Raw genomic sequence first — 26585 nt, forward strand, 5'->3', positions numbered from 1 at the left:
AAGTCATCATTATTGGATAAAACTTGATGTCAAAGTGCATTTGTGTGTTTGTGTGTGTGTGTGTGTGTGTGAAGAGGGAGGGAGAGTGGGGGTGTCTAAATGCTGGGGTAGCACACTTGCATATGAGATGCATGTCTGATGATTGCAGCAGACAGCACGGAAAATATAAAATAGGTCAGCTTCTCAAAATGCATTGTGCTGAGCGAGCCTTCAGAGAAGTTTGTCTTGAAAAAACAAATTGCGGGCATTTTTTCGATTACAAGATTGCTGTGGTTTTCTGCTTATGAGGCTTGGAAACTCACTGCAGCTATTCATAGTCTGAGAATGAGGAAGAATTAAGTTTTGGTCAAAATTTGTTAAAAAATATTGTTGATGTGGCATTTACAAATAGATTGATACTTTGCAAAAATAAAAGCTTCTGGAAAAATACTGCTATTTGGAGGTCAAGAAGGCATGGGACGATATGATAATATCATGTAACAATATTCCTGACCAAAAATATTATGATTAACGATATCATGACCCAGATAATAACCAAAATATGCTTAAATCACAATTAAACATACTGGAATCACTAAGTTGTGCTCCCGATAATAGAAATTCACTTCAGTGAAACTTCTGTTATTACTTTATTAGCATTTTTTTTAAACTATTATTTCACTGCTGTGGCTAGTGCATTAAAATGATACTTAATCTAAATTTTTAATAATGACCAGGAATCGACAGACTTGCTGCTGCGTAGCTTGTACTTCAGGTGATAAAAACATCCACTGAAGTAATTAAATCACTTTTATGGTCTTACATTAACACTGAAATGGAACACAAATAATATTTTATTTCATCCATAGACTGTTTATTGCAAGGCTGCCATAAATCCAGTGGCTAAGTGGCTGTTCAGTGTGTGGCTGCAGACGAACCCTAAATCATGTCAGAGCCTATAGCTGACATCACTATCAGGATATTGACGAGGATATTTGACAGAATCTCTTTATATGTCACAATAATTGTAATGTACAAATCAGGAGAAAAACAATAAACTTCTATGCACTGCAGAGGACTAAACTCTTGATATGTAACATAAACTAATTTATTTTGCTCAGTCATCAATTTGGACAGAAATTTGTAGAGCAATAACACCATCAGATCGTATCATCAGGACATAATTATGAGCTCACATCTGTGGATTACACAATCTAACACACACAGGAGGGAAACAAAGCTTCAGTCTGTAGAGACAAAAAAGAAGCAACATTGAGATGGCTGAAGATCCCGTTGTGACAGACTGTTCCAACCATGCACTTGATTGCTGCACACTGAAAAAAACTGTAAAAATTATCAATGGAAAAGATAGCGAGGCAGAAGAAATGCCCCTTTGTTCGGTCCTAAATGCTGTTTCTGTATCTACAGTAAAGGATTTCAAAAATGCCTCCCCCATCGTCTGCTAGTGTGTGAGCAAAAATGTGAATGAAAGAGCGAGAGGGAGGGAGAGGGAGTAAATATGTCGTCCCATGCTGTTTGGAGATGTACCCCTCATGGTCCCCATAGTTGCCCAGTTGCCTGGTTACATGCCTCTGGAGGCATCTCAATGAGAGCAGGCCAGTTTTCTGTTCTGACAGTCGCAGCAGTCAGTCTGTTTTGCATAATGGCCAAGGACAAGGGCAACTTTCTCTGCTTTGAAATGCTCGATAAACAGCCTGTGTTGATGAACGAGGCCGCAATCAAGTTGGAGACGGAGAGAAACGTCGCTGCTAAGTCCTCCTGTGCTAAAATAATCCACTGAACAACACACATTGTTGGTCTGCAGTGTGACTTTAATCACTCTTAATCATACAGTGGCGATGTAGAAGAACCAGTGGACAATATAATGAGCAAATCTGAATTGACTGAACTGCATAATTTTATCAGCAAGACATCAAATAGACTCATGATATTTGCATCTGCTCTCCTGTGAGCACGTTATTTTTAGAACTTAAACAGTTACTAGGGACTGTGCAATACTGCGCTACATTCGATGAATGATTCAAGCCTTTGCAGAGTAATGCATAATTACGAGGAAGCTGGCAAGGAGTTCAAGTGAATAATATACAGAGAAGTATAAGCCTCAAAAGCTAAATGCAGCCTTTTCTCCGTCTCTTTATTGATGGCAAAATAGTGCAGATGTCTCTAAATGAAATACAGTCGTGTGCTACACACCAGGTTCTCTGCTGCCCGGGAACACTGTGCAGCCAAAATGAATAAAATGTTCCACACCCCAAAGGCTTGTGGAAATCTCACAAATAGGACTTTACCCATTTGTAATGTTTATTTTTCTCCTAACCCATATGGTTACCATCCCGGCATGTTCTGGTGACTTTAACGAGCACTTTGAGCACAAATTAATTGACTTGAGGGTAATAAATACAGCGGAGAAAAATGAAAAGAACATCTTCAGCTGTGTAATTTATTTGTGACTCAGTATTTAGGTATTAATTCAATATTTATATACAGATTATGTTGTTAGCATATAAATGGTAAAGGGGGTATATCATGATTTTTATCGTATTTTCCGTTCTTGTACAAATACATTTGGGTATCTAGAGTGACTACCGACCCACAAACTGTAGAATAAGACACCACAGTCTTTGTGGGATTCCTAGATAAGACGACATGGGGATCCAACAAGTCATTCAGATTCAGCTTTACAATAGACTGTCTCCCCATCAGAGTGTCTACATCCATGGCTTGAGATCCACCTTTGAAAAGATGGTCCATGTTTTTCCCATAAGCCAACTGGGCTTTTTCGGGAGGGGGCGCTTTAAGAGACAGTTCACCCCAATCAAAAATTCAGATTTTTCTGTTAACTGTGGTGCTATTTATCACCCATTAAATCATTCTGGTGTGAGTAGCTGAGTGTTGGATAAATCAGGTGTAGAGATGTCTGCCTTTTCTTGAATATAGTAAACTATATGTTATATACTATATGTCCCTTGTTGTAATAGCGCTTATGAATTATTTTCTTTGTATTATAGCACCTGCTAAGGATGGGAAAAATGAATCAATGATCGACGAATGGTCGTTAAGAATTTTGTTGATGACGTGGGATTTTTAATCGATCTGTGTATTTTTATATTTTATCTATGACTGTATCAGTACTCACTGAGCTGAAACGCGGCCAAGCGTTCAGTTCTGCGTCCGTATGTTAATAAGCCAATGAGCTAAGAATTAAGTTGGATAAAGCTAAAAACTGAAACTGAAAGTTGCAATAACAATTATAAAACACAGAGAAATACAAGAGTATTAATTTGAGCAAAACTAGCCTACTAATTCAAACCCTGCTAGCATAAATTACTGAGTTTAATTCTATACAAAATGTATTGAAACACAAAACACACTTAAATATGCAAGATTACTGTGAAAACTAACCTCATGCCTCTTCAGGGGCTAAAACATAAAACATTGAACTCCTTGACATTATCTTTACAGTTTAATTTCACTTGATTTAGTTTCACGATCAACAAGAAGTCTCTTTTCGTCCTTTCAAAATAAAAGCGCCTGTTATCAAAACAGGCTTTTTCCTAATACTGTGTGTGTGTGTGTGTGTGTGTGTGTGTGTGAGTGTGTATATACATATATATATATATATATATATATATATATATATATATATATATTTTGGATTTTGCCCAAGGATGCATGTTTGTCTTATGTATAAAAACATAGCGATTAATCGATTAATTGATCGTTAACGTTATAGGTTTCTTCCAAACGCCCATGCCTAGTACCTGCATGAAACTGTTCACAGTTAGGTCTGTGGATTATCTTAAGTAACGGGGGTCATGATTTCTAGAAAGACACAGAGGCTACATGCCTGGATCTCAAACAGATAATATCATGAAATGAGGGGAAACTGTCGGTTTCTGTTGCCTAGCAGGGTTGCCAGTTAGGCTCCTGTACTGCTGCAACACAGAGCAAAATATCACATAGTGAGGAATCCTTGTCACCACCGTAGCCTGCTCAAATTAGCCTAGCACAGCTAATGCAATGGCCAGCAGCAGTCTCTGGGGCTGTGTCTGCAGTTAGCCATGCGTGGCTAGTCACATGTGGCCTAACCCAGACTGACACGTTGACATAATTTGGTACAAATCAAGGCTGTGTTCTGTGAACACTTGTCTTCCGAATGCAGTAATGGCTATGGTATGCCTTTACAGTCTATTTGCTTGAGTTCACATTTCTTCCTCTCCATCTCTCTACATACAAATATCTCTAACAAGGAAAGGCACTGCTATTTGTGCAACCACACGACAGGAAAATCCAGGACGCAGTGAGAAGAATTCAAATCGGTTCCCTCTTTAAATCTTATGCCGCTCAACAATGGGCATGTACCTGTCATCACAGCAACAGTGTTACCAAGACACGTTACCGAGACACTGGAAACAAAGATATTGTTTCACTGTCGCAACCCTGACATTTCAAGACAGTATCAGTCTGAAGCATTCTTTGGTTATGATGAATACACACAGAGGGCTGTGTCTACATGCTCCTCGTGGAATGCATCTCTACAGTGAATATGGTGGCAGACAGTAGGAGTGAGATGCTACATTGTAACAGTCAGATTGTCACCAAGCCAGTATAAGTGACAGAAATATCACAAATCTTACAAATATCACAGGCTTTCCTATTTCGATTATTTTTAGAACATTTCAGGGACAGATATCCATGTAAATTTGATGTTACACAACTTCCACATTGCCACGTCTACTTAGCAACAGCAAATCGTACAATAAATGCTTTACAGTACACCCAGTTAGAGCAATTTGTGCATTTAGACTGAAGTATCTTGGCTCCAAACACATCAACTGGCATTAAAGATAATTTGGCCTACAGCTACAAGTACAGTTTGATGTGTGATGAAGGGGATCCTCTCATTTCCTCGAGTCTTGGTTTCAGGATCTACCGGACGCTCAGAGACACCTCAGACTGGTCAACTACACTCCTTTGAAAGAAAATATCAGTTTAGCTCCAACACTGTAAAAACAAACCACATTTAGTGCAATTTGGGAGGACAAATCATGTTTTGGTCACATATTAGCAAACCCTGATTTTCAGCTGCCAATAAATAATGACGCTGATGACAAACATTTTGATACAAAGTGCTGTCTGAGTGACTGTTCAGTCATCAGTGAATCAGCTATAACATGTGACAATAATCATTAATACAGGCCCAGACCTGTGACGCTCAAAACACACACCAGCACACCAACAGTCATTGTTTAAAAGTGACAGAGATGCCGATGTTTGCTGAGATGCGGCATGTTGGGGAAAAAAACACCCAAGTGCATTAGGTTTGTGTCTGATTGAACTACTGTGCAGTCAGCAACTCAGCATTATTGGAGGCCAGTGTCGGTGTCAAAGTAAAGCCCCCACAGCTCCAAACTGATCTAAGCCCAGTTTGCAAATGAGCTTAAGATGTCAGCTTAAAAGCTTTTCCTGAAACTGAGACGAGAGACGGAGCTATGATGGCTCTCTCACAGCCACAAAGCTGGTGTGGAGACCAGAGAGAGAGAGAGAGAGAGAGAGAGAGAGAGAGAGAGAGAGAGAGACAGTGAAAGCGTGAGAGAGTGAAGGAGTCAAACAAATAAACAGACAAAGATGGAGACAGGGCGAAAGTAAACCACACCTCTGTCTGCTAATCATACTTGTCATTCCAGACTCATGCTGACAAGGTTTTGTCATTTCATCTTCATATGTACGACAGCAGTGAGTTCTACCTTCACACTTTAAAAGGAGAGTTTGACTTTGGTGAAATATGTGGCATCAATGTTTCAACATTTTCTGCATGTATTTGAAAGAACCTGGTCTCACAGAAATCCGTGAAATAGCCACGGATTCGCTTAACTCAAAATCCGTGGAATAGCCACGGAATCACTCAAACTTCCGTGAAACTGACACGGATTTTGCTACAATGCAAGTTAATATTTTTTCCTATTGGTTGGTTCCAAGTCACGTGACTTTCAAGGTGTCAGTTGGTGTAACCAGTCTTTTTTTTTTTTTTCATAAAAATCTGATTATTTACAGGAAAATAAATGTGAATTTAAATGAGGAAAAAAAAAATACAATCCATGTTTACATTGCAACATTATGGTATATAACTAATTTTACATATTTTGTCTGAACTTTAGAAAAAAAATGGTTGTTTTAAGAATATGTTCTGCTCAATATTGAGGAAATGTAGAAATACTCAGAAATATGTTTTTTAAAATGAAGTAATTAAATATATAAGTCCGCTTAAAAACAGTGTAGGTGGAAAAAGTTTATATTAATATATATATTTATGATTAATTTGTGGTTACACCACTTGACATCTTGCCAACCCTTATTTGTCACTGACCTACAAACTAGTTTTTGCTGGACTGAGACACAAATTATTTAAAATAACTGTATAAATGGATAAAGTGCTTTTTTTCGTATTTAGTTATTGTTTAATGAATATTTGGGTGTACTACATGGTCGCCCATAAAGTTGGAATTAAATATTTTTTACCTCTTTCCATGAAATGATTGTGACATGCGATTTGTTATTGACAGATAAAGTGTAAATCTTCTCAAAACTTTATTAATCAATGTCATCCAAACATATCACAATGAAAATGAAACCACAATTAACAGAGGATTGTCTCTGAAAACAAAATTATTTTAACTTTATGGGCAACCGTGTAATTAAATTTTAAAAGCAAAAGTACAACATGAAAACAACTAGTTAGACGAAATGATTGATATAACTCTCATGTATGTATGTTTAACACAAAATAGTTAGTTATCTTATCTTAGCATAAAGATTCAAAACAGTTAGCTTGATTCTTCTTTCCAATGACAACAAAATCTGCCTACCAGCACCTCTATTACTCTAATGTAAGTACTCTCTTTTGTTCAGTTTGTACAAAAAATGTACAAAATTTGCCAGCCTTCAGTGTTTCGCTAAGCAAAGCTTACTGCGCTGTAGCTTCATTTTAAGCAGACAGCTATGAGTGGAGTTCATATTCTCATGTCACTTTTGTTTTGTTTTAAAACATGAAAAATAAAAAATAAAATAAAATAAAAAAATTAGGTAAGGCCTGGGCGATATGGCCAAAATCTTCTATCCCAATACATCCTGATAACAATAGACTGTATATCATGCTCAAACGCTCAAATTTCCGTGAAACTGACACGGATTTCGCTACAATGCAAGTTAATGACAGTCATATCCCGTGGCTATTCCAACATACAAAGTGATTATGTACATTCACTGAGTGAATATTTAGAAAATAAAACATATATTTCTCGCTAGAAATGTGATCAAAATCCATTTTTTATGCAGAAACAAAGACAAAATATACATTTTTCAGTAAAAATGAGAGAACTGTCCGCCATGTTTTTTGTTCTGACCGCCGGAACCTTGAAAGTCACATGACTTGGAACAAACCAATAGGAAAAAAACATTAACTTCCATTGTATCCGTGGCTATTTCACGGATTTCTGTGAGACCAGGTTCATATCATGATAGTGCATGTTCTCCATGTTAGCCGCTATGATTTGCTCCGAACTTTAGTCCGACATGCAAGGATGAGAGCATAAAGTGTCCAAACATGATATAATATAATGGACATTTTTATATCTTTTTGATGATATATTGTATTGTTTCGCTCAGCCCTAGCTCAAGTGAATGAATAGTGCTATCAAGCTAAATGTGTTCTAGCTTGAACTAAAGAAAGCACATAAGCATAAATAGTCAAACTATTCCTTTAAATGTAAATACAACTGTCTAGTTGCACAATTAGGTACATTTTTAAACTCAGTTTCCCCCTTTGAGATTCTCCATGATCTACATTTCCGTTGTAGCATGAGCTACATGTTCACATGGCATTCAGAAAATAGCTAACTTGGATAACTCTGCTCAAGTATCAGGACCACAACTGGAATGTGGACCACAATGAGATGAGAACACCTTGAGATGGCACTATCCTACACTATACTGAAGTATAAGACGACAACAACAAAAGGTCATTAGTTCACAGTGGAAGTTTTAATTACTGTTTCTCTGGCAAAGTCAACTTTGTTGTTTGGGTTTGTTCAAGTTGGCTCATTTTGAAGCAAAGGGTCTGAACAGAGGCTGTTATGCACCCAAGAGTGTATAAACTGTATGTAAGAATAATCTAAGTTGGGCTATATCATATTTATCATCATTACAGACACAAACTATGACAATCCATGCAACTATAATATTAATATAGCGGTGAATTATCCTGGTTTAAAATCTTAACTTATTATAGAAAAAGCTTAATTGGTGTTTTCTGCCGAAATCAACTTTATTGTTTGAATGCTTTTGAGTACTGCGGTCCCATTGGCTCATTTCGAACCAAATATACTGCATAATGATCATCCAAGTTGGGCTGTTTCACAATTACCTTCATTTCAGACAAAAAATGAAGCCAGGCCATTCATCTCTAATATTAATATAGGAGTAAGTTATTCTCATTTTAAGTCGTAACTTATTCTAGAAAGCCTATGCTGTCCACCTCTGTGAATAGAAACTATGAAAGAGTGATGCACAAAAGTGTTAAAGTTCACAGTGCCTGATGTCGTGTCTAAAAGGCCGAGAGAAGAACCCTCCTATGTACATCCTGCACTGTCTGTTCCAATACAGTGTCACTGTTCCTGACTCTCCTCTCTCTGGGTGGTTCATCCAGTCACATATTTAGCGGCAGACAGTGAAATCCTTTCATGGTTCATAATTCATACAGACAGCATACATTATTTATGGACTTTCTGAACTGTTTGCTGTGTGATCTTTTCTAGCATTCCCTTTCTCCTCTGATACTATGCTCTTTGTCCTCGAGTGTCACGGGGGAAAATACTCACTGCTCATCATATTGGCTTTTTAAATGTTACCATAATCATATTTCATGCATGTCAACCTTTATTTCTTAGGAGAAGTTGTGAAACCAGATGTCTCCAGGTATTCTTTCCGAGCACCTGAGGTGAATGACCTCCAGTCTACTGGAAAAATTGTCCAAGGTGAACTGGCACATTCCCCTGTTGGGTGTGCAGCATCAGAACAACCTCACAAAAATACCAGCTGCACTTTAAAACAAATCATCAAGCTCCAGTAGCTTGCATGGCCACACATGCAGGGCTTGGCATGTTAATGAGCACACAGGCATCTCCAGCACACAGAAACTGAGTACAGAGGAGCCAAGTTGCATCTTAATCAGTGCACTGGATTCAAGTAATAGTCATATCTCAATGCCAGTTAATTACATGAATTTAGAGACATTTCCCAACGAGATGTGTTAGAAAAAATAAATGGCTGTCATCTATAACTAGCAATCTGTCCCGCCCCACAGCACTGCACACTGAAAGCCATATAAAGCTTGTGGTAAAGTTACGCAATAGTGCCTTGACACACAGAATAACAATGCGATCAGGCCTGCACGTTACCAACCTTTCACTTGGGTCTCATATTCGGCAATAATCTCTTTGTCCTTCTTGACTTTCGCATGATGTGACATTTTGGGGAGAACGGATTGTGCAATTCTCGGGCAGGAATCAGCGTCTCGGTTGCCACAATGCAGCGTTTGCCCGTCTGCAGTCCTCTCCAGATAGTTGAGCAACAATCAGATGCGAATCATCGCCCGCTTGACACAACTTCGAGAGATAAAAAACGCACTTGAGGCTCTGCGATGGTGCTGCGGTGCGTTCAAGGCGACGTCGAGCCTAAAAGTGCATAAATGATCTCCGTCCCTGACCACTCCTCTTCACCAGTACTCTTCAGTGAATCGGGGAACAATTCACGTTTGATGTACATGTCATAAAAAAGCCTGGAGTAAACTCTGTAAAGGAGCAGCTATGGCAGCCTCGGCGATAATAGCAGCGAGCTCCTTCTTCTGCACAACAACTGTCCAGTCTGCCTTTTTTTCTCTCTCTCCCTCTCTCTGCAAGTTCAATGCTGCTGCAGAAAGGCTGAATGGATGTGAAAGTCAATCTGAGACTCCTCCCCCAACCCCCTCCCTTCTTCACCACTTTTCTCCTCATGGATGATTTAAGATTTGTCTGAGTGAACTGATAGGCAAACCTTTGCCATTTACATATGATGTTACCGCACATAAATACTTTGTTGGTTATTCCATAGCTCTGATTTTAGAACATTAAATCTAGCTGACTGCAAAATGAGTTTAGGCCATTTTAACATTTTAATTCACATGTAGACTTATGGTATATAATGATAATATATATATATATACAGTCATCACCAAGATAGATTTGAGACAGACTATTAGAAATTGGGTGGATACTGACATTCATTCAGTAATGCAAATTAAAAGATATGCATTATTGTATTTTTGAAATCAGATTTATGCATTTGTTACTGCAACCCTTATCATTTAAAGTCTGTTTGACACCCATATATAGAACAAGGACAATCTTTAATCATAAATTGATCAGATTATATATATTATTATTATATACTATAATTAATGTGACCTATAGCTTGAGGAGCAGTTCAGATTTAAAAAATGCTACAACTGACCACCACACCTGATAACACTTAGGCAACAGGAAACAATTATTTTGGATTTTGAATAATCTGACAATTATTTTCTCAATTTATCGGTTATTGGTTTACAATCTATAAATCTAGAAAATATTAAAATGTTGATAAAATGTCAGAAAATAGTGAAAAATGCTGTTATAATTCTACAGCTCAAGGTGACCACTTCAGATGTCTTGTTTTGTTTGACCAACAGTATAAAACCCAAAGATATTCAGTTAACTATCATGTACAACAAAGAAAATCATCAGATCATCACATTAGAGAAGCTTAAATAAGCAGATGCTTGGCATAACTGCTAAAATATATATATTTATATATATATATTATTATTATCAAAATTATTGCATGGTCATCTTCTGTTTTCGCCTAATCAATTAGCCAATTAATCATCCAAGAATCACTAAAGATCTGCCGTTCTGCCAGTAGGGCCAATATTGGGCCTTAAGCTCATTACAGTATTTCTGGTGAAGTTTGTACCTTTAGGTAGAGATTGTTTGTTTTACACCATTTGTTGGTATATTTTATATCTGGAAAATCAGTGTATTTATATATATATTACATTTCTGCATTAGAATTCCATCATGTTCTGAATATTTGAGCGGGAAAAAATGGCTACATATTTTTTAATTTGTCTGTTTCTACCCTCAATTTTCACTACTTTAATGCCTGATGTTTAACATATCAAGTTATTAACACGTTAAGTAGTAGTTTCTTGAAATTTTCCCATAATCAACACATGATGTGTTGAAATGACACAATATTTGTGTTGAAATGGGTTGCATTGTGAAATGACACATTTGGGTGTTGTGTTTTTTACTTGCAATGAGTCAGACATCTATTCAAAGTCAAAATCAACATAACATGTGTTGTCCCCAAGTAAACTCACTACAGGTTAAAATTCTGCTTTTGTTATTTTGGGGCCATTTTAAAATCACAAAATCACATGAAATGCACTGATATATTGGCTGAGCATTGAAATCTCCTTGTCGAATAAGATGACATTCACTGATGGCAGTAAATGTCACATGCATCCCTAAAAATTAGTTTAGATATACCGAGAAGCAACAATTATGTCTTTAAAACTGAAGCCTACTGTTGTGGATTTTTCTCTGTGAACAAACTAACTGTCATCACAGAAACTTCTCTAATCTCTAATTGAGAGAAACTCACTCGCTCAAACTCAGATCTCTGTTCTAAATGACTAAGTGAAACCATTCTCAGCTGCACAGTTGCAACAGTTTGACAGAGATGATGGATCATCTCCCCTGAGAAAGTCAGAATGGCTCAATGTGTCACTCTGCCCTGCTCTTTCCCTCTCAGTGCTCTTCACTGCAGCACAGTTTTCTGACAAATACTGTCAAATAACCTTCTGTGGCTTCTCAAGTGCATCTGTGTGCTACATCTTCAATCTCATAGCAACTCAAAATGTGTTTTTTCCTCGGAGCAATGTAAACAAATATATAGGACAGGGTATAACTGAGTGCACCCTCATTCCGAGAGTGCAATTTGAGTTGTGTCAAAAAATCCCACTCCGCCTTTGCACCCAATTCTCAAGAAATCTGTGGGCTACTGTCAGCCTGTGACAACTGTTAAAGCTGGGAGAGAGCCCAGGAGAAATCTGCAGGAGAACCGTTCAGTTGTCACCATCCAATACCAATAATCATCCTCCTCTTATTTCCTGAGCAAATGGTATACTCACCAATCCTTGGCCTCAGAGGAAGCCTGATAAAGTAGGGGTGGGTTTGAAAAATAATGTGAAAAAGCTGTGTCTATAACCTGTGGAAACTTTAACACCATCCACTTATAGACCTTTATGGGGGGAATGATCACATGGTCCCACTAGTAAAGATCAGGTTCCTTCAGGAGGCTAATAAAGATTTCTCACTGAGTAAATATAAGAATTACAGCAGTCTTTATGGTGTAGTTATTCAGGATTATGCTGAATGTTCACTTTGGTTTTTTTCCCCTTTTTACCATTTAGGAATCAACGACTTCATATGGCACTATGTGTTTATTATTATTATTATTATTATTATTATTATTATTATTATTATTATTATTATTATCATTATTATTATTATTATCAATAACCAAAATAGCTTTAATTAAGTGGAATGTTTTATAATATAGATTATTATATTGTATAGCAGATTATTCGTGAATGTTGACAAAACTTGTAGTTTCACCCTAACTTTGAAGCTGCCATGCCAAATATAAAATAAAGAATTTATATAGAAATATTAATAACTGGCTTAAAAGTCATCCCAACGTATGAATGGTTGATTTAAAAATAAAATAAAAATAGAATGCATGTATGACTGGGTTCAAAGGTTTAAGGTTTATTCGTTTCCAGTGCACCACACCCACCTTTTATGAAAGAGGCAGTTTAGGGTGATTAACATAATAACACTATTATTCCTGGCTATAATGATGGTCTCTTCCCTTCCCTCAGGAGATGTCTACAGACTATATAAATTCAGCTTAAATAGACAATAGACAATGTTACCACTGTAGGTAAGTGACGAGTTACAAGGTAAACTGACACAGTATGAGTAATAGCACCACTAAATATGTAAACAGTGTACACTAGGATAAAATATGTACTGTGTACGTAATAAAACTAAGTGCTCTCTGTATTTATGTATTAATAGCAAAAATAAAAATAAATATAATATAGTATTTAATCTAGTAAGTCGGAATAATATATGAACATGGTATGATATAGTACAGTAAGAGGCATAAAATATAGTATAAGGTGCAATGTAATAGTGATAATATTAATAACATAATTAATATAATAATACAGTAAAAACACAATATAGCCTTGTACAGTGGTACACCAGAATATCAAATGTAATATGTAGTATGGTTTGTATAGATTATCATGTAATTTAATATGGTGTTTAATAATAACAGTAATAGGAATAGTAGTAGTAGTAGTAGTAAAATAATAATAATAATAATAAATAATAATAATAATACATCTATTATTATTATTATTATTATTATTATTATTATCATTATTATTATTATAACAGGAGACATTGTGCCATAATAATTATATTTTTAGCAAGGTGTGTTTTGCAATAATAAGCGACAGGAATTTTTGCGTTTGTAGCTATATAATTTGCCCGTAAAACGATCTTTACATTTAGCAGCATGATATGATTTAATTTATTTGCTGTAGGAACTGAAGCTTCCGGTTATTGTTGCTGATACGGTCGGTTAGCGAAGAGCACACAGAACGTTAGCTGTAGCAGCAGGCTAGCCTAGTTGCTGTTGAAAAACACTTTAATTACATATTTAATGCCCCCGAGGTGATACAAAATATTAAGTGTGTCCATGTTCTTTGATAATCTCAGTTACTATGGCGTTGTCATCCCTTAAGTGAGGGGTGATACATTGTTTGAGTTCTTTATTGATGTGTTAAAAAAAAATGTTAGCACTGTAGCTGTAACGTTATTTATCATTTTCTGATGAAAATGTCTGCCGAGGAGTTTCTTTTGGGGTCTATTGTGCTTTTGATTTTGAAGTGGCTTCACTTCAGTGACCAGGGCCGGTTCTAGCCCATTGGCTGCCCTAGGCGATATTGAGATTTTGCGCCCCCCCCCGAACCACATCCATTCCATGTATTCATTCTGATATAGGTACACTATGTTATATGTATTATGCTGTACACTAATCTGTACACTAATATTTGATACATGAACTACAAGCAAGGTAATGGTCTCAGAACATTTTTATTTTTAGAAACTTTGGAACTTTACCAACAACAACTGAATTGAAAATACGAATAAATAAATAAGAAAACACAGATCTTCATCAAATTAAGAATGGCAAAGACTGAAAATAAATAAAATGTAGACATACAAATGCAATAAAAATAAACATAAAAATGAAATTTAAATGTACATTTATATTTGATACATGAACTACATACAGGCAATATAATGGTCTCAACATTTTAATTTTTAGAAACTTTGGAACTTTACCAACAACAACTGAATTGAAAATAAGAATAAATAAATGAGAAAACACAGATCTGTTGATTGTAAAGACTGAAAATAAATAAAATGTACAAATGCGCCAATTTGGCGCCCCCTGCCAATTTGGCGCCCTAGGCAGCCGCCTTGGTGGACTGTAGGAATAACCGGCCCTGTCAGTGACCACACAACTGAAGTTTCCTTCGGCTGCAAAAAGGTGAGGCTACTGTAAGTACATGACTACCCTCTGCTGGTACAGTCGGTGTACCAACAGGCTACTAGCTTGTCTAGATATGAAGCTGTAGAAGAGTGCCTCCACCAGTCTTTTGTGTTTGTTTTGGTTGGTTGGTTTAATTTAAACTAACATGTATCATAAAAATTATGCCCTATAATTAACACCAGTAAACTTGTCAAATTGGCCATCCATTCATCCACTAGTAAGTATAAAAATAGGATCAAGGCATTACATAAGGACACACTTTTTAAAGCTCTTATTTGTACTTCAGCGATAGATAAATGAATCATTGGTTTCAGTCAAACACACCACGTCATCAGGAGATACTTGTTTCCATGACTGTCTGGAAGTCATCAGGGAGGTAAAAATAAAACATTTCACAACGTTTAAGGGGGAAGTGAATGTTTTCATAGGAGGATCGAGAATCAAGAAACCCTGCGGCTTTGCCCTAATGACACTCTTGTTGAAGTATTTGTGCCCTAACCCTAACCCTGACATCAGCCCTCACCAAATGAAACCTGAGTCCTCTTTACCTTGATGATGTCACTCCTGTGAAATGTTCACGCAGGTTACTGTTTTGTTCACTGTATGAGGTGTTAAAGAAAGAAAGATAGTGTTCAGACTGTTTAACCGTCTTCTGGAAGGTGTTGCTTATCTTGAACTAGGCCCTCAATGATAAAAAAAATTTAAAAAAATGAAGGTGGAATTTTGAATCATTTCTGATTAGGATGTGTTTGTTTTTTTTAGCGTCTGTCTGGCAATGAACTGTGGAGTGTTGTGTAACTCTTTGTGTCACAAGCCACACCCTTCCACGCCTCCTAACAAGTGGCAGTTACAGATGAGACAGGCTCAAAGATATAAGTGAGTTGCCAAGAGCTATGGATTACATTATCTGTGGCACAGGGCAAGTGTCAGACTTAACAGAAACATGTTATGGACAATATTTTTACTGCTTAATGGACTGCTTTTACTAGTTCTCCTTTTCTCCCGCCGCACAAGGTAAAGACATTCATTTATATGTTGATTTTAGCAGATTTTAGATTATTAACAAAGGTGCATTTCAGAGATTACATTAGATTGAAAATACTTCAAAAATAATATTTTGCAAATGTTAGACTTTAAACCTTATTTATACTATATTATTTTGTTAATAACATTTGGATTGAACAGTTGAACAATTACATACTAATTTTCTACATTTAGTCAACAAAACTCAGATGTTTCTTATGCCTTAAAGCGTGTTCTGTGTGCTGCGGGGCAGTGCAGCCCTACAATAGAAAGTTTTTATCACGTAACTTCATGTTCATTCCAAACCTGCTGGTTAAGCCTCATGAATGTAGGAAAGGTAGATAAACCAACTCTACCACATTGTTGTAATTTAATGAGTTTCCTTATACTTGACAGACAGAAAAATGAGCCACCTCTGGACAAAGGTTTGCTTCCATGGTTGGGGCACGCTCTCGAATTTGGAAAAGATGCTGCAAAGTTTTTGGCCCGGATGAAAGACAGACACGGGGATATCTTCACTGTAAGTTCTCACTGTGTAGATTTGATACTGTGAGACTGATAAAACTTTGATAGTTGAGTAGAGTAAAAATGTATATGTAATAATCGTATGAAAGAAAATGGTTGTTTTTGCACAAAGGAGTATTAGTTCTATCAGCTGATCTAATTTGCTTATGATTTGACATTCAAATCACAATTCCACTTTACAGCAACAAAATATTCATTTTGAAAAGATACCATCATGTGTGTGTGGTGATAACAAGTTAATAAGGCACTGATAATGCTTTATGCTTGATAAAAGATGGAATGACTATGATAAGAGTTTGTTAAGAGAATGCTATTTAAAAACAATGAAATGATGTCCTCCCAGGTCCGTGTTGCTGGTCATTATGTGACGGTGCTGTTGGATCCGCACTCTTTCGATGCCGTGATGAATGACACAGTCTACTTGGACTTAACCCGCAGCAAAAACCAGCTCCTGAAAAGGATCTTCAGTTTGCAGCTGCCGAGCATCAAACCTACAGCAGAGAGGGAATTTATGGAATGGTAATTAATGCATCTTTTAAACATGGACTTTATGGTTCACTACATCAGCTATTCTCAACCTTGGGGTTGGGACCCCAATTGGGGTCGCGAGATGATTTCTGGGGGTCGCCAAATCATTTTGGAAGTCAGCTCTGTCTCCACTGTGTTAAAGTGTTCATGTGTTAATGTGTTTTTGGTCAATGTCTTTTTTTTGTCATTTTGTGTTTGTTTTTTTGTCATTTTGTATCTTTTTTTTGTCATTTTGTGTCTTTTTTTGGTCATTTTGTGTCTTTTTAGGTCATTTTGTTTCCTTTTTTTTGGTCATTTTGTTTCTTTTTTGGGTGATCCAAACTGTGCATGTGAGATTCTGTTCAGTGAGTGGTGGTCACGGACAACATGCATGTTAAATTGGGGGTCGCGACTCAAAAAGGTTGAGAACTACTGCACTACATGATGAGAGAAAATCTACTTAAAGTAAGTGTAGTAAATGTCAATATATTTTTATTATTTCCTCAGGCATTTTCAAGGTGTCAGTCTCTCCAAGCTCAGCAGCTCCATGAACACACACCTTCACAACCTGCTGCTGACGGACCACAAAGACTGCAGCGCTTCAGAGTGGAGACAAGATGGACTCTTTAGCATTTGTTACAACCTACTCTTCAGGTAATAAACAGCATTTCAACCCAGCAAAATACTGTAAATTAAATGACAGTGTCACTGTTTATCCTACCACAAATGATACAGGAAGATTTTATAACCTTATTCCTGTGCACAGGGCTGGATATCTGACATTGTTTGAGAGGAGAGATGATGTAACAACCGTCTACAATGAGTTCCGCAAGTTTGATGGTCTGCTCACCAAACTGGCCCGGTGCTCACTCAAGCGAGGTAAGTTGCACAATAGAGAAAGTAAAGTGATTTAACTTTCGGTTTGCTATGTAGCTATATGTCTATACAGCACAGTGAGGTATGTATGAATTGCTGTCGGATCTTTAACAGGGGAAAGAAAAAAGGTCAACTCATCTCGGGAGCAACTGTGGGAGCTGCTGTCCCCAAACTGGCTGAGCGGAGGCTCTGAGCTGAACTCCTGGCAGCGGAGCTATCAAAACTTCCTGCAGGAGGAGGGAGTGGATGCAGAAATGCAGAAAAGAGCTTTTCTTTTGCAGCTGTGGACCACACAGGTGAGAGCTCTTTTACTGTCTGTCTCTTTCCCACAAACACACACGCACACACGTATGCACACACACATGCACACGCGCAGATTGATGCCAGAAGATACAAACTTTCCACACCCAGACTGTACGCTTGAATACCACACCACGGTACTCAGCCTGCCAACAATACACAAGTGAGAAGCATTCAATTCCTCTCTGTTACTCAGAGTTACGTGCCTCAGCCTGTACCTCAGAGTGGAGTTTTGCCAGTTATGGTTATGTGAATCAGTTTCCAGGGCACCTTATCTAACTTGAGGTGTAGTAATTACACATCAGTAAAGTGCGTAAGAGGTCTGTGTTGCACAGTTTCAGGCACTCGTGCAGCATTTTTGCTGTCAATCCGGTTTCTACTAATGACCATGTCAAGTCAAACTGAAAAATATCCTTTGTACCTGACAGGTACAAGTATTATCCTGTGTTTATGTTCCCTAAAATTTCTGGTCTTAACTGTACTGACTTGCACTTTCCGACATTCAAACGTACACTGGGCAAGCCTAGATTAAGTACATCATTACTTTGAAAAGCCAATCTAAAGCCAAAAAAAGAAATCTGAAAAGCGTGATGTTTCCTCTAAACAGAGAAAATGGACCAGGCTTGGAATCTGCTGCCATAGTCACACAAAATACGAGTGCAGTGTTGGTGGGCAGAGCAGAAGTCAAAAGCAGAATTCTCAGGGCTGGAAGCACATCTTCCCCATCTTTCTTTGAAGGTTTCTTCTTTACTTTTTATGTGAGAAAACCTCACATAAATAAGTATTTACATACAGTACAGGCCAAAAGTTTGGACACACCTTCTCATTCAATGTGTTTCCTTTATTTTCATGACTATTTACATTGTAGATTCATCAAAACTATTAATGAACACATGTGGAATTATGTACTTAACAAAAAAAGTGTGAAATAACTGAAAACATGTCTTATATTCTAGTAAGCAAAGGGTGGTGACTTTGAGGAATCTAAAATGCAAGACATGTTTTCAGTTATTTCACACTTTTTTGTTAAGTACATAATTCCATATGTGTTCATTCATAGTTTTGATGCCTTCAGTGAGAATCTACAATGTAAATAGTCACGAAAATAAAGAAAACGCATTTAATGAGAAGGTGTGTGTCCAAACTTTTAGCCTGTACTGTACCTGAAAATGTGTTTGGGAACAGTTATTCCTGATGTTCTTGGTGCATGTCCTATTCTCCTACATTTTAAATGTATAATGCAGCATCTCGAAACAATAAAGAGATACTAAGATAATAATAATAATATGGAACATAATAACAACAATGCTGGAATATAAATGGTTCGAAATGGCTTCCAAATATTCGTCCACTCTGGACACCATGCATGAAATGGTTAAGTAAAACAAAACTCTCTTGCTTCACACCTCAAGCCAAGAAAAAGCCATTGTGTCAAGTATTTTCCATGTATTAAGTTTCAAACGGCTACAAAGTTTCCATTTTTAACAAAATTGATACAGGTGAGAATACAAAGTTGTTGTTTCCATAACTTCACAAGTTCAGACAAGTTCAGACCAACATGGTGTCATTGCACTGTGCTGCCAGCTGGGGGAGATAGCAAGCTGTTTGACTGTCCTTGAGTCTGCTGTTCATCTGTTCATATGCTACATTTTAGCTGTAATAGCTTCAGCCCTTTGTTAACCTGCCAGTCTCACTGGAGCAATGGTTTTTCACCCAGTCACATCGCAGTTTTTAAGCAAGAAGAAACCTTTGCCTCTACAGGCTCTTTAAGATTCTCTGCTGGTTTGGGAAAGCCCTCTATTCCTCCAGAATGTTTGTTTGTGCTTCATCATGTCTGCTGGGATGTTCGAGCACACAGTCTCAGTCTGGGACGGAAACTGGAGCACCACTGCAGAGAATAGAGGCATTAGACGTGAGACCAGTGGGACGTTGCAGGGTGAATGAGGCTTGTGCATGTGTTCCAGGCAGACTGAGGTATTTCAGAGTGCAATGCAAGGATTTCACTAAAGCCACCTACCACCTCATTCTGAGTCCTGCACAAGCTGCTGGTTGCCATTCTCTTTCCATTTTTAAACAATCAATGATATCGACTGAAACATACAGGGTCAGAAATGGATTTATTAGTTACTTTCCTTCGAGGGGACATGTTGATTGTGTTGAGCTGTCTTTACATTCTGACCCCCACATGTATTTTAACGAAAAAACAATTCCAGATCATGTATAAAAAGATTCACTATAGAACATAAAACAAGTCACTGGTCGCCATAATAGTTTAATTTAGTCTTACATTCCTAGCTTTTCTCAGTATACAGCTGTCAGTGAGTGAAGTAATACCTTAAGGGAATAATTTGACATTCTAGGAAAAAATGAACACCTTAATTAGTATTTTTAATACCACGGATAAGCAAATATACTTGATCTTTTCTTGCCATGGCATGCAGTGACACTGGTATAGTGCTGCAACCTCAGCAGCAGTCTCAGGGTAACAAAACTCTCTGCTAGCACATCTTAAGCTCACTAATTAACATGTTATATATCATTTGTTTAATTCATACAAAATCCAAAGTGTAAAAAGGATATATTTACTGCACAGACATACAAGTGATATTAATCTTCTAATCTAACTTTCAAAGCATTCAGGCTGACTAAATCACTTCTTGGATGACTAATGCTCATATGATTTTGTCGACTAATTGATTAGTTAATTTAATTGACAGAAACTGTGTTTCCACGCAGAGAATCTTGTAAAAGCACCACTTTAAATCTTGTGTTTACCAGAAATGTGCTCATGAGTTTCTGGGAAATAAGTCTTCAGCGTAAAAAAAGCATTAAGAAATAGCTTATCGACTGAAAATCTAAGACCAAAACGACCGATCTCATTGACTAATTGACTTAAAGTGGGGAGCCCTGCTGAGCAGAACTATTCCTTAAAAATCCCCATCTTGCTGTTAAGATAACTAGACCCATATCATTATCTGAGGCATCAGATCAGCTGATCTGAAGATCTCAGAGGGCAGAAAGTCACTGTGATGCACCTTCAGTCACTTTTGGGCTTTTGCCCCGGCTGTCAATGGAGAGCTGACCTGAGATGTGCAGAGGTAAGAAGAACAGCTCCCTTAACTCATAGCAATTACTGTCTGACAGGCTCAGGTGTGTCTTCCTGAGAGGCTGGCAGCAGTGTCTTCAAAGTGTGGATTGATTCACTGACTTGTCCTCATATCAGACAGCAGCATTACAGAGAGCTGAGGAAGTAGTCATTCATTCATTCATTCATTCATTCATTCATTCATTCATTCAGTCAGTCAGTTATTACACTACTGGTCAAAAGTTTTAGAACACACCAACTTTTCCAGAATTTAATTGAAAATTATGCAGTTTAATGTCTCAGTGTACTCTGAAATTAATGCACATTTGCAACATTTAAAATTCTTTATTGAGCATGATAGTGTTTTGAAAGTAAAAATAAAGATTCAAAATCACATATTATGTTGGACTAAAGGACTAAAAAGAGACACAAAATGACAAAAAAAAGACACCAAGAGACACAAAATGACAAAAAAAGACACCAAGAGACACAAAATGACAAAAAAAAGACACAAAATGACTTACAAAGACATGAAAAGAATTCAAAAATGGACAAAATAGCCCAAGACTCCATAGAGTTAAGTTGTTAACCCATTTCTTGTTCCCTGAAAAAGGCCTACTTATATAATTCTGAAATGTACATTATTTTTCAGTTTTGGTTAAGCTTACCTTTTTTTATTTACCACTGGCAGTTCACCACTTACCTTTGTACCCTTTCAAGCTGTTCATTTGACTTGAACTGCTTGAATTTCAATAAAAAACTGGAAAAATTGGGGTGTTCTAAAACTTTTGACCGGTAGTGTATATAGTTGAATTACTCTCAAAAGAAAATAAACAAGTAACTATTATATACATTACACTTCACACATACAAATGCACTATGATTTGTGTCCAGTTTTCATATTTGAAGCTCTTTTTAAAGGTCTGAGTTTGTGCTAAAGGTGTTTTTCCTTTCAGTGCAACGCTGGACCGGCAGCCTTTTGGCTCCTTGGTTTCCTGCTCACTCACCCCGAGGCCATGGAGGCGGTTAAATCAGAGATCAGAAGGCTTCCTCTTTGGGACACTTCCCTACAGCATCCCCCCATCAGCCCTCTGGAAGCACACAGCACACCTGTGCTTGGTATGTAACAGCTGCTAGCAGCTCCTTTTCACGCGTCACTTTTATAACTATGGGTTTAGCCACACCACAGAGGTTGAAACAAACTCAATCAGTGACGGTGACAATAAATAATTCAAACGATTTGATTCGATTAAATAATAATTGTGTTTTTCATATATTCATAACTGTGCCAATGTTTGCACCTCTCCAAATTAAGCCCGAGGGCACCGCTGATTTAACTCGCGCTGACACCCCTCTGACATCATACTCTCCGCTGTCCTTTCCATTCTGCAGATAGCGTCCTGAGCGAGACCCTACGGCTCACAGCTGCGGTGATGATCAGCAGAGAAGTGGTGCAGGACAAAATTCTGCACATGGCCAATGGACAGGGGTACCACCTGAGACAAGGGGACAGAGTGTGCGTTTTCCCCTTCCTCAGCCCTCAAATGGACCCAGAGATACACCAAGAACCACAGGTACTTTTGTGTGATGATGAAATCAAAAAATCAACAGCACAAACACTGTTCCCGATGAGTATGTGACATTTTGCGGGACACAGAGACTCCACCGTTATCATGCATATAGTTGTGTACCCTTCATTGTGAACTGTAAAGCCATGCTATGGTGCACAAAGCAATCTTGAGGAGGCAGGATTAAGCAGTGTGATTTAGATTACTGACAGAATGCATCCTTTGGGATGAGCTGCTAAATGCGTACAAATGAAACAAGTAGGAGTCGACTAGCAAGAGCGAGAGATCAATTCCCAATGTTCATTCTGTTTCTTCTTCAATGGTTAGAGGTGATAATTACATATTATTTTAACCCATTGAAGCCTGGAAAGCGGATACGTCGTTTTGTAGTATTTGTATAAGCTCTCAAATACCTTTTTGAATTTCATTTCTATCTGCTACAGAGGCTGAAAAATCTATTATTTAGTAGAAGAGTTGACACTTTTTTTTCCAGAATTTTTCCAGAATTTCCAGAAAATTAGAGGCTTATTTTAAAATCGCCCAGCGATTTTTCAGGCCTCAATGGGTTAACAGAAAATATGGAGCAGAATACATATGACCAAGCCTATTTGCTTGATAATTCATACATTTTATGCATATGTGTGTGTTTTTTCTCTTCTTTACAGCTTTTCAAGTATGACCGCTTCTTAAACTACGATATGACGGTGAAGATAAATTCTACAAAGATGGAAAAAGACTAAAGTACCCCACCATGCCCTGGGGAGCAGGGAGAAACATCTGTGTTGGGAAAGAGTTTGCCGTTACTGCCATTAAACAGTGAGTGTGAAAATCCACTTCTGCTTTTTATTTTAGTTTTTTTCTTCCCATGATGTTTCTTAAGTTTTCATGATCAAAGCTTTTCCTGCAATTTCACCCTGATTACCAGACCAGCAAACTCCATCTCCACAAAACATCCTCCCTTTCATTATGTCAGTCCTGCTTTGATGTCCTCTGTCATCATTAGCAAACATGTATTACAGTAATTGCTTATACTCTGTAATGAACTATGAAAGAGGCTAAGACTAATGGACACTCAGTTGGGAGAACATGTTTTTGTCAGACTTTATATCCACTTATAAAGGTTAAAGGTCAATCCTTGTAATCTACAACACACAGTAAGGGGAGCAGGTTAGTTAATGTTGACTAATTACTTTGGGACTCAGGTATTTTAAGGGTTTTGCTGTTTTTGAGACATTTGAAAGGTGCTTGGAATTTGAATAAAGCTCTTGAAACTGCTTAAAATGTTTGTTACATAGGATGCCAAGTTTACTTACAAAAAGGTGAAACATTTTAAACATGTCACCCTTTTGTAGAATGATGTCAGACAATATTTGCATTCTTTATAAAACAATAAAATCTAATTCAATGTGATGAAGTACAGTGTATGTACTATATAGAAGGTGTAAGGTGATGGAAAAGCTTGAATTTGTCTTTGGAAAAGGTGTAGAAACGAGAAAAAAGATTTACTTGATTTGATTTTCACATAATTCCTGCATTTTAATGAATGTCTGAAACCTAACATTAATATTGTCTAATAAATCATGTTTATCAATGAGAGATTACGTTCTTGTTCTAAACTGCTTTTTCCCTTTGTGTCTTTAGATTTGTGTTCTTGCTTTTGACCCATCTCGATCTAGAGATGTGCGATACAGAAGCTAAACTGCCACCAGTTAATCCCAGTCGCTACGGCTTTGGGATGCTCCAGCCGGACGGAGATCTGCAGGTCCGATACAGACTGAAGAAGACGCAGCGTGAAATGTGACGCGATGATTTGATTAACTGTAAATAACTAACATTTTTGATTGATGAAGCTTTTTATTATATGTACTGTAGCACTATTTATTCACTTTTATGTACTCAGTGCATCTATATGTAATATTTAACTTGTTATTAATATTTTCAATACAAAGCTATAACAACAAATCTGATATTTCTCATTTTTTTATTCATGCCTCCACATTTTACAGTCCCCCTTCTGTCAAAAATGTGTTTGTTACTTTACTTAGATGTTTGACCTTCAATGCGCAGAATGATTTATGTGCAGAGTTTGACACTGGAGGCTGTTTTCACATTCATCTGTTGAAAGGTGGAAGTTTCTCTGTGGCCACCTTAAAATGTGACTTTAATAGATGAGGATCACATCACATCACAACAAAATAATGTGTATTAAGCAACTCACAGAAATGTGAAACTTGAATCAGCAGATACACATGAATAGACTTGAAGAGTGAGTGAAGAAGGAGATCTCTTGGGTCTCCTATGTCCCTAGATTTGTCTCAAGGAATCTAAGAAGGTGGAATGATCCCTAGGTTGGGAACCACTAATCTGAGTTACTTAACCTCATATGAAGTAGCTAAAACTATTTCAAGCTAAGCCAGCTAGAACAATAAAACAGCTTAATTATCTATTTTATACGTCATGTTTTTAACTCCAAAAAGGAAATGGATTACAGTGAGCTTTCGATTACAGTTATCAAACTCAAAAATTCAGGATCAGGATCTGCGAAATCAAATCAGATTTTTCTATGGCGCCCTTAAAATTAAAATAAAACATGATGAACTGCTCACTAGGGTGCTCATAAATGGAGAAAACGTGATAAAGGGTACCACAGGGTGCCCTTCCAGTGGAGAAAATGTGATGAAGTGCCCTCTAGGGTGGCTTTTAATTAACCCATTGAAGCCTGGAAAGCGGATACGTCGTTTTGTAGTATTTGTATAAGCTCTCAAATACTTTTTGAATTTCATTTCTATCTGCTACAGAGGCTGAAAAATCTATTATTTAGTAGGAAGCGTTGACACTTCTGTTGAATTTCCAGAAAAACTTCAGGTTTTAGGGGCTTATTTTAAAATCGCCCAGAGGTTTTACAGGCGTTTTAGGTGTCAATGGGTTAATATGATGCAGTGCAGTGCCATGTAGGCAGTTAAATGATAGAAAACTTTCTGCAGGTTGTTGCCCCACCACATGCAGCTGGTTCCCATTTATAATCGCCCCTGCCCCTCAGACAGCCTGAGTCCGCCCCTGCCACAGCTTATGTGAAGATGAGAGGAGGGTAAACCCACCTACTCATCATATTAAGCAGCATTAAACTGGCTTAAGTCCCTTATTAGATGGCTACTAAATCCTTCTCTCTGAACGTGTATTATCATCGATTCTCGCTCATGTTATTGGCTCTGTGCCTTCAGATCACATGACCCGAGATCATGCATGAATATGCCTTTTTATGTGCAATATCGTTACATTATTGTTTTATTTAACTGCACAAGCCGGCCTAAGCACAACAACGGTGCCAGTAAGTCTCTCAGTGATACATCCAGGCGTCAAGACGCGGTGCTGAAAGAGTTAATCAGATGTGGAGGAGAGCGCTGAGCTGCCATGGATCCACCTTCAGAGGGATGCGGTGCCTGCTCACACAGCTGACTGGGAAACACAGGTAGTGTGTCCGAATGGGCTCTCGGCTGTACTTGTTGATCTCCGGGCGAAACACTGGTGCGATATGCGGAGCAGGGACCCGGCGGGTGGGCAGTAGATCGTGCTGAGGATCTCTCTGCCATGTCGGAGGCAGAGGAGGGGGAAATGGATTGGGTTAGACCCTGACAATAGTAAACCAATAACGGCGCCTCCTTTTTTTTTTTCAAAAAAATAAAAATGCTACTGCTTCAGCTCCGTTTGTGCCAGCGGATTGATTGTTCACAGAGCGGTACGTGCTGGTTTGATTCAGTGCAGGATGACAACAACTACCTACGGTATTTTTTTAAGCTTATTTTACATCTTTGGACTTTGAATCATATGTAACCTGTCAATTGTATTAGATAAACAGTGGTGTTTAGGGATACTGTGCATTTAAACTGGACCAATATGGAGCAGGCAGGTCTTTGAAAAACAGGGAAATG

General features: G+C 37.7%; 3 protein-coding genes across 6 annotated transcripts in view; 2 read left to right on the plus strand and 1 right to left on the minus strand.

The window, feature by feature from the left end:
* LOC131965369 (SLIT-ROBO Rho GTPase-activating protein 3-like) overlaps positions 1–9933 on the minus strand; it is a 52246-nt gene extending 42313 nt beyond the window's left edge. For both annotated transcript variants that reach the window (XM_059328495.1, XM_059328494.1), the window contains exon 1: positions 9460–9933. In XM_059328495.1, the coding sequence (XP_059184478.1) occupies positions 9460–9526 (67 nt within the window). In that variant the 5' untranslated portion in view covers positions 9527–9933. The remainder of the gene's footprint in view (positions 1–9459) is intronic.
* Positions 9934–15557: 5624 nt separating this feature from the next.
* ptgis (prostaglandin I2 (prostacyclin) synthase) lies at positions 15558–24507 on the plus strand. Its single transcript, XM_059329550.1, is given in 11 exon segments — positions 15558–15648; positions 16192–16315; positions 16664–16839; positions 17335–17481; positions 17594–17706; positions 17818–17999; positions 22045–22207; positions 22481–22662; positions 23322–23364; positions 23367–23472; positions 24298–24507. Coding segments are annotated over 11 exon segments (1419 nt in total). The 5' UTR covers positions 15558–15625; the 3' UTR covers positions 24458–24507.
* Positions 24508–25784: 1277 nt separating this feature from the next.
* kcnb1 (potassium voltage-gated channel, Shab-related subfamily, member 1) overlaps positions 25785–26585 on the plus strand; it is a 45073-nt gene continuing 44272 nt past the window's right edge. The window contains exon 1 of one of the 3 annotated variants that reach the window (XM_059329012.1): positions 25785–26125. The gene's annotated coding sequence lies outside the window, so the exon portion shown is untranslated. Of the gene's footprint in view, positions 26126–26241; positions 26439–26585 lie in introns of those variants that run through there. The other 2 variants (XM_059329010.1, XM_059329011.1) reach the window with 2 other exon arrangements.

The sequence above is a fragment of the Centropristis striata genome, chromosome 3 (assembly GCF_030273125.1).
Source record: "Centropristis striata isolate RG_2023a ecotype Rhode Island chromosome 3, C.striata_1.0, whole genome shotgun sequence".
Lineage (NCBI taxonomy): Eukaryota > Metazoa > Chordata > Actinopteri > Perciformes > Serranidae > Centropristis > Centropristis striata.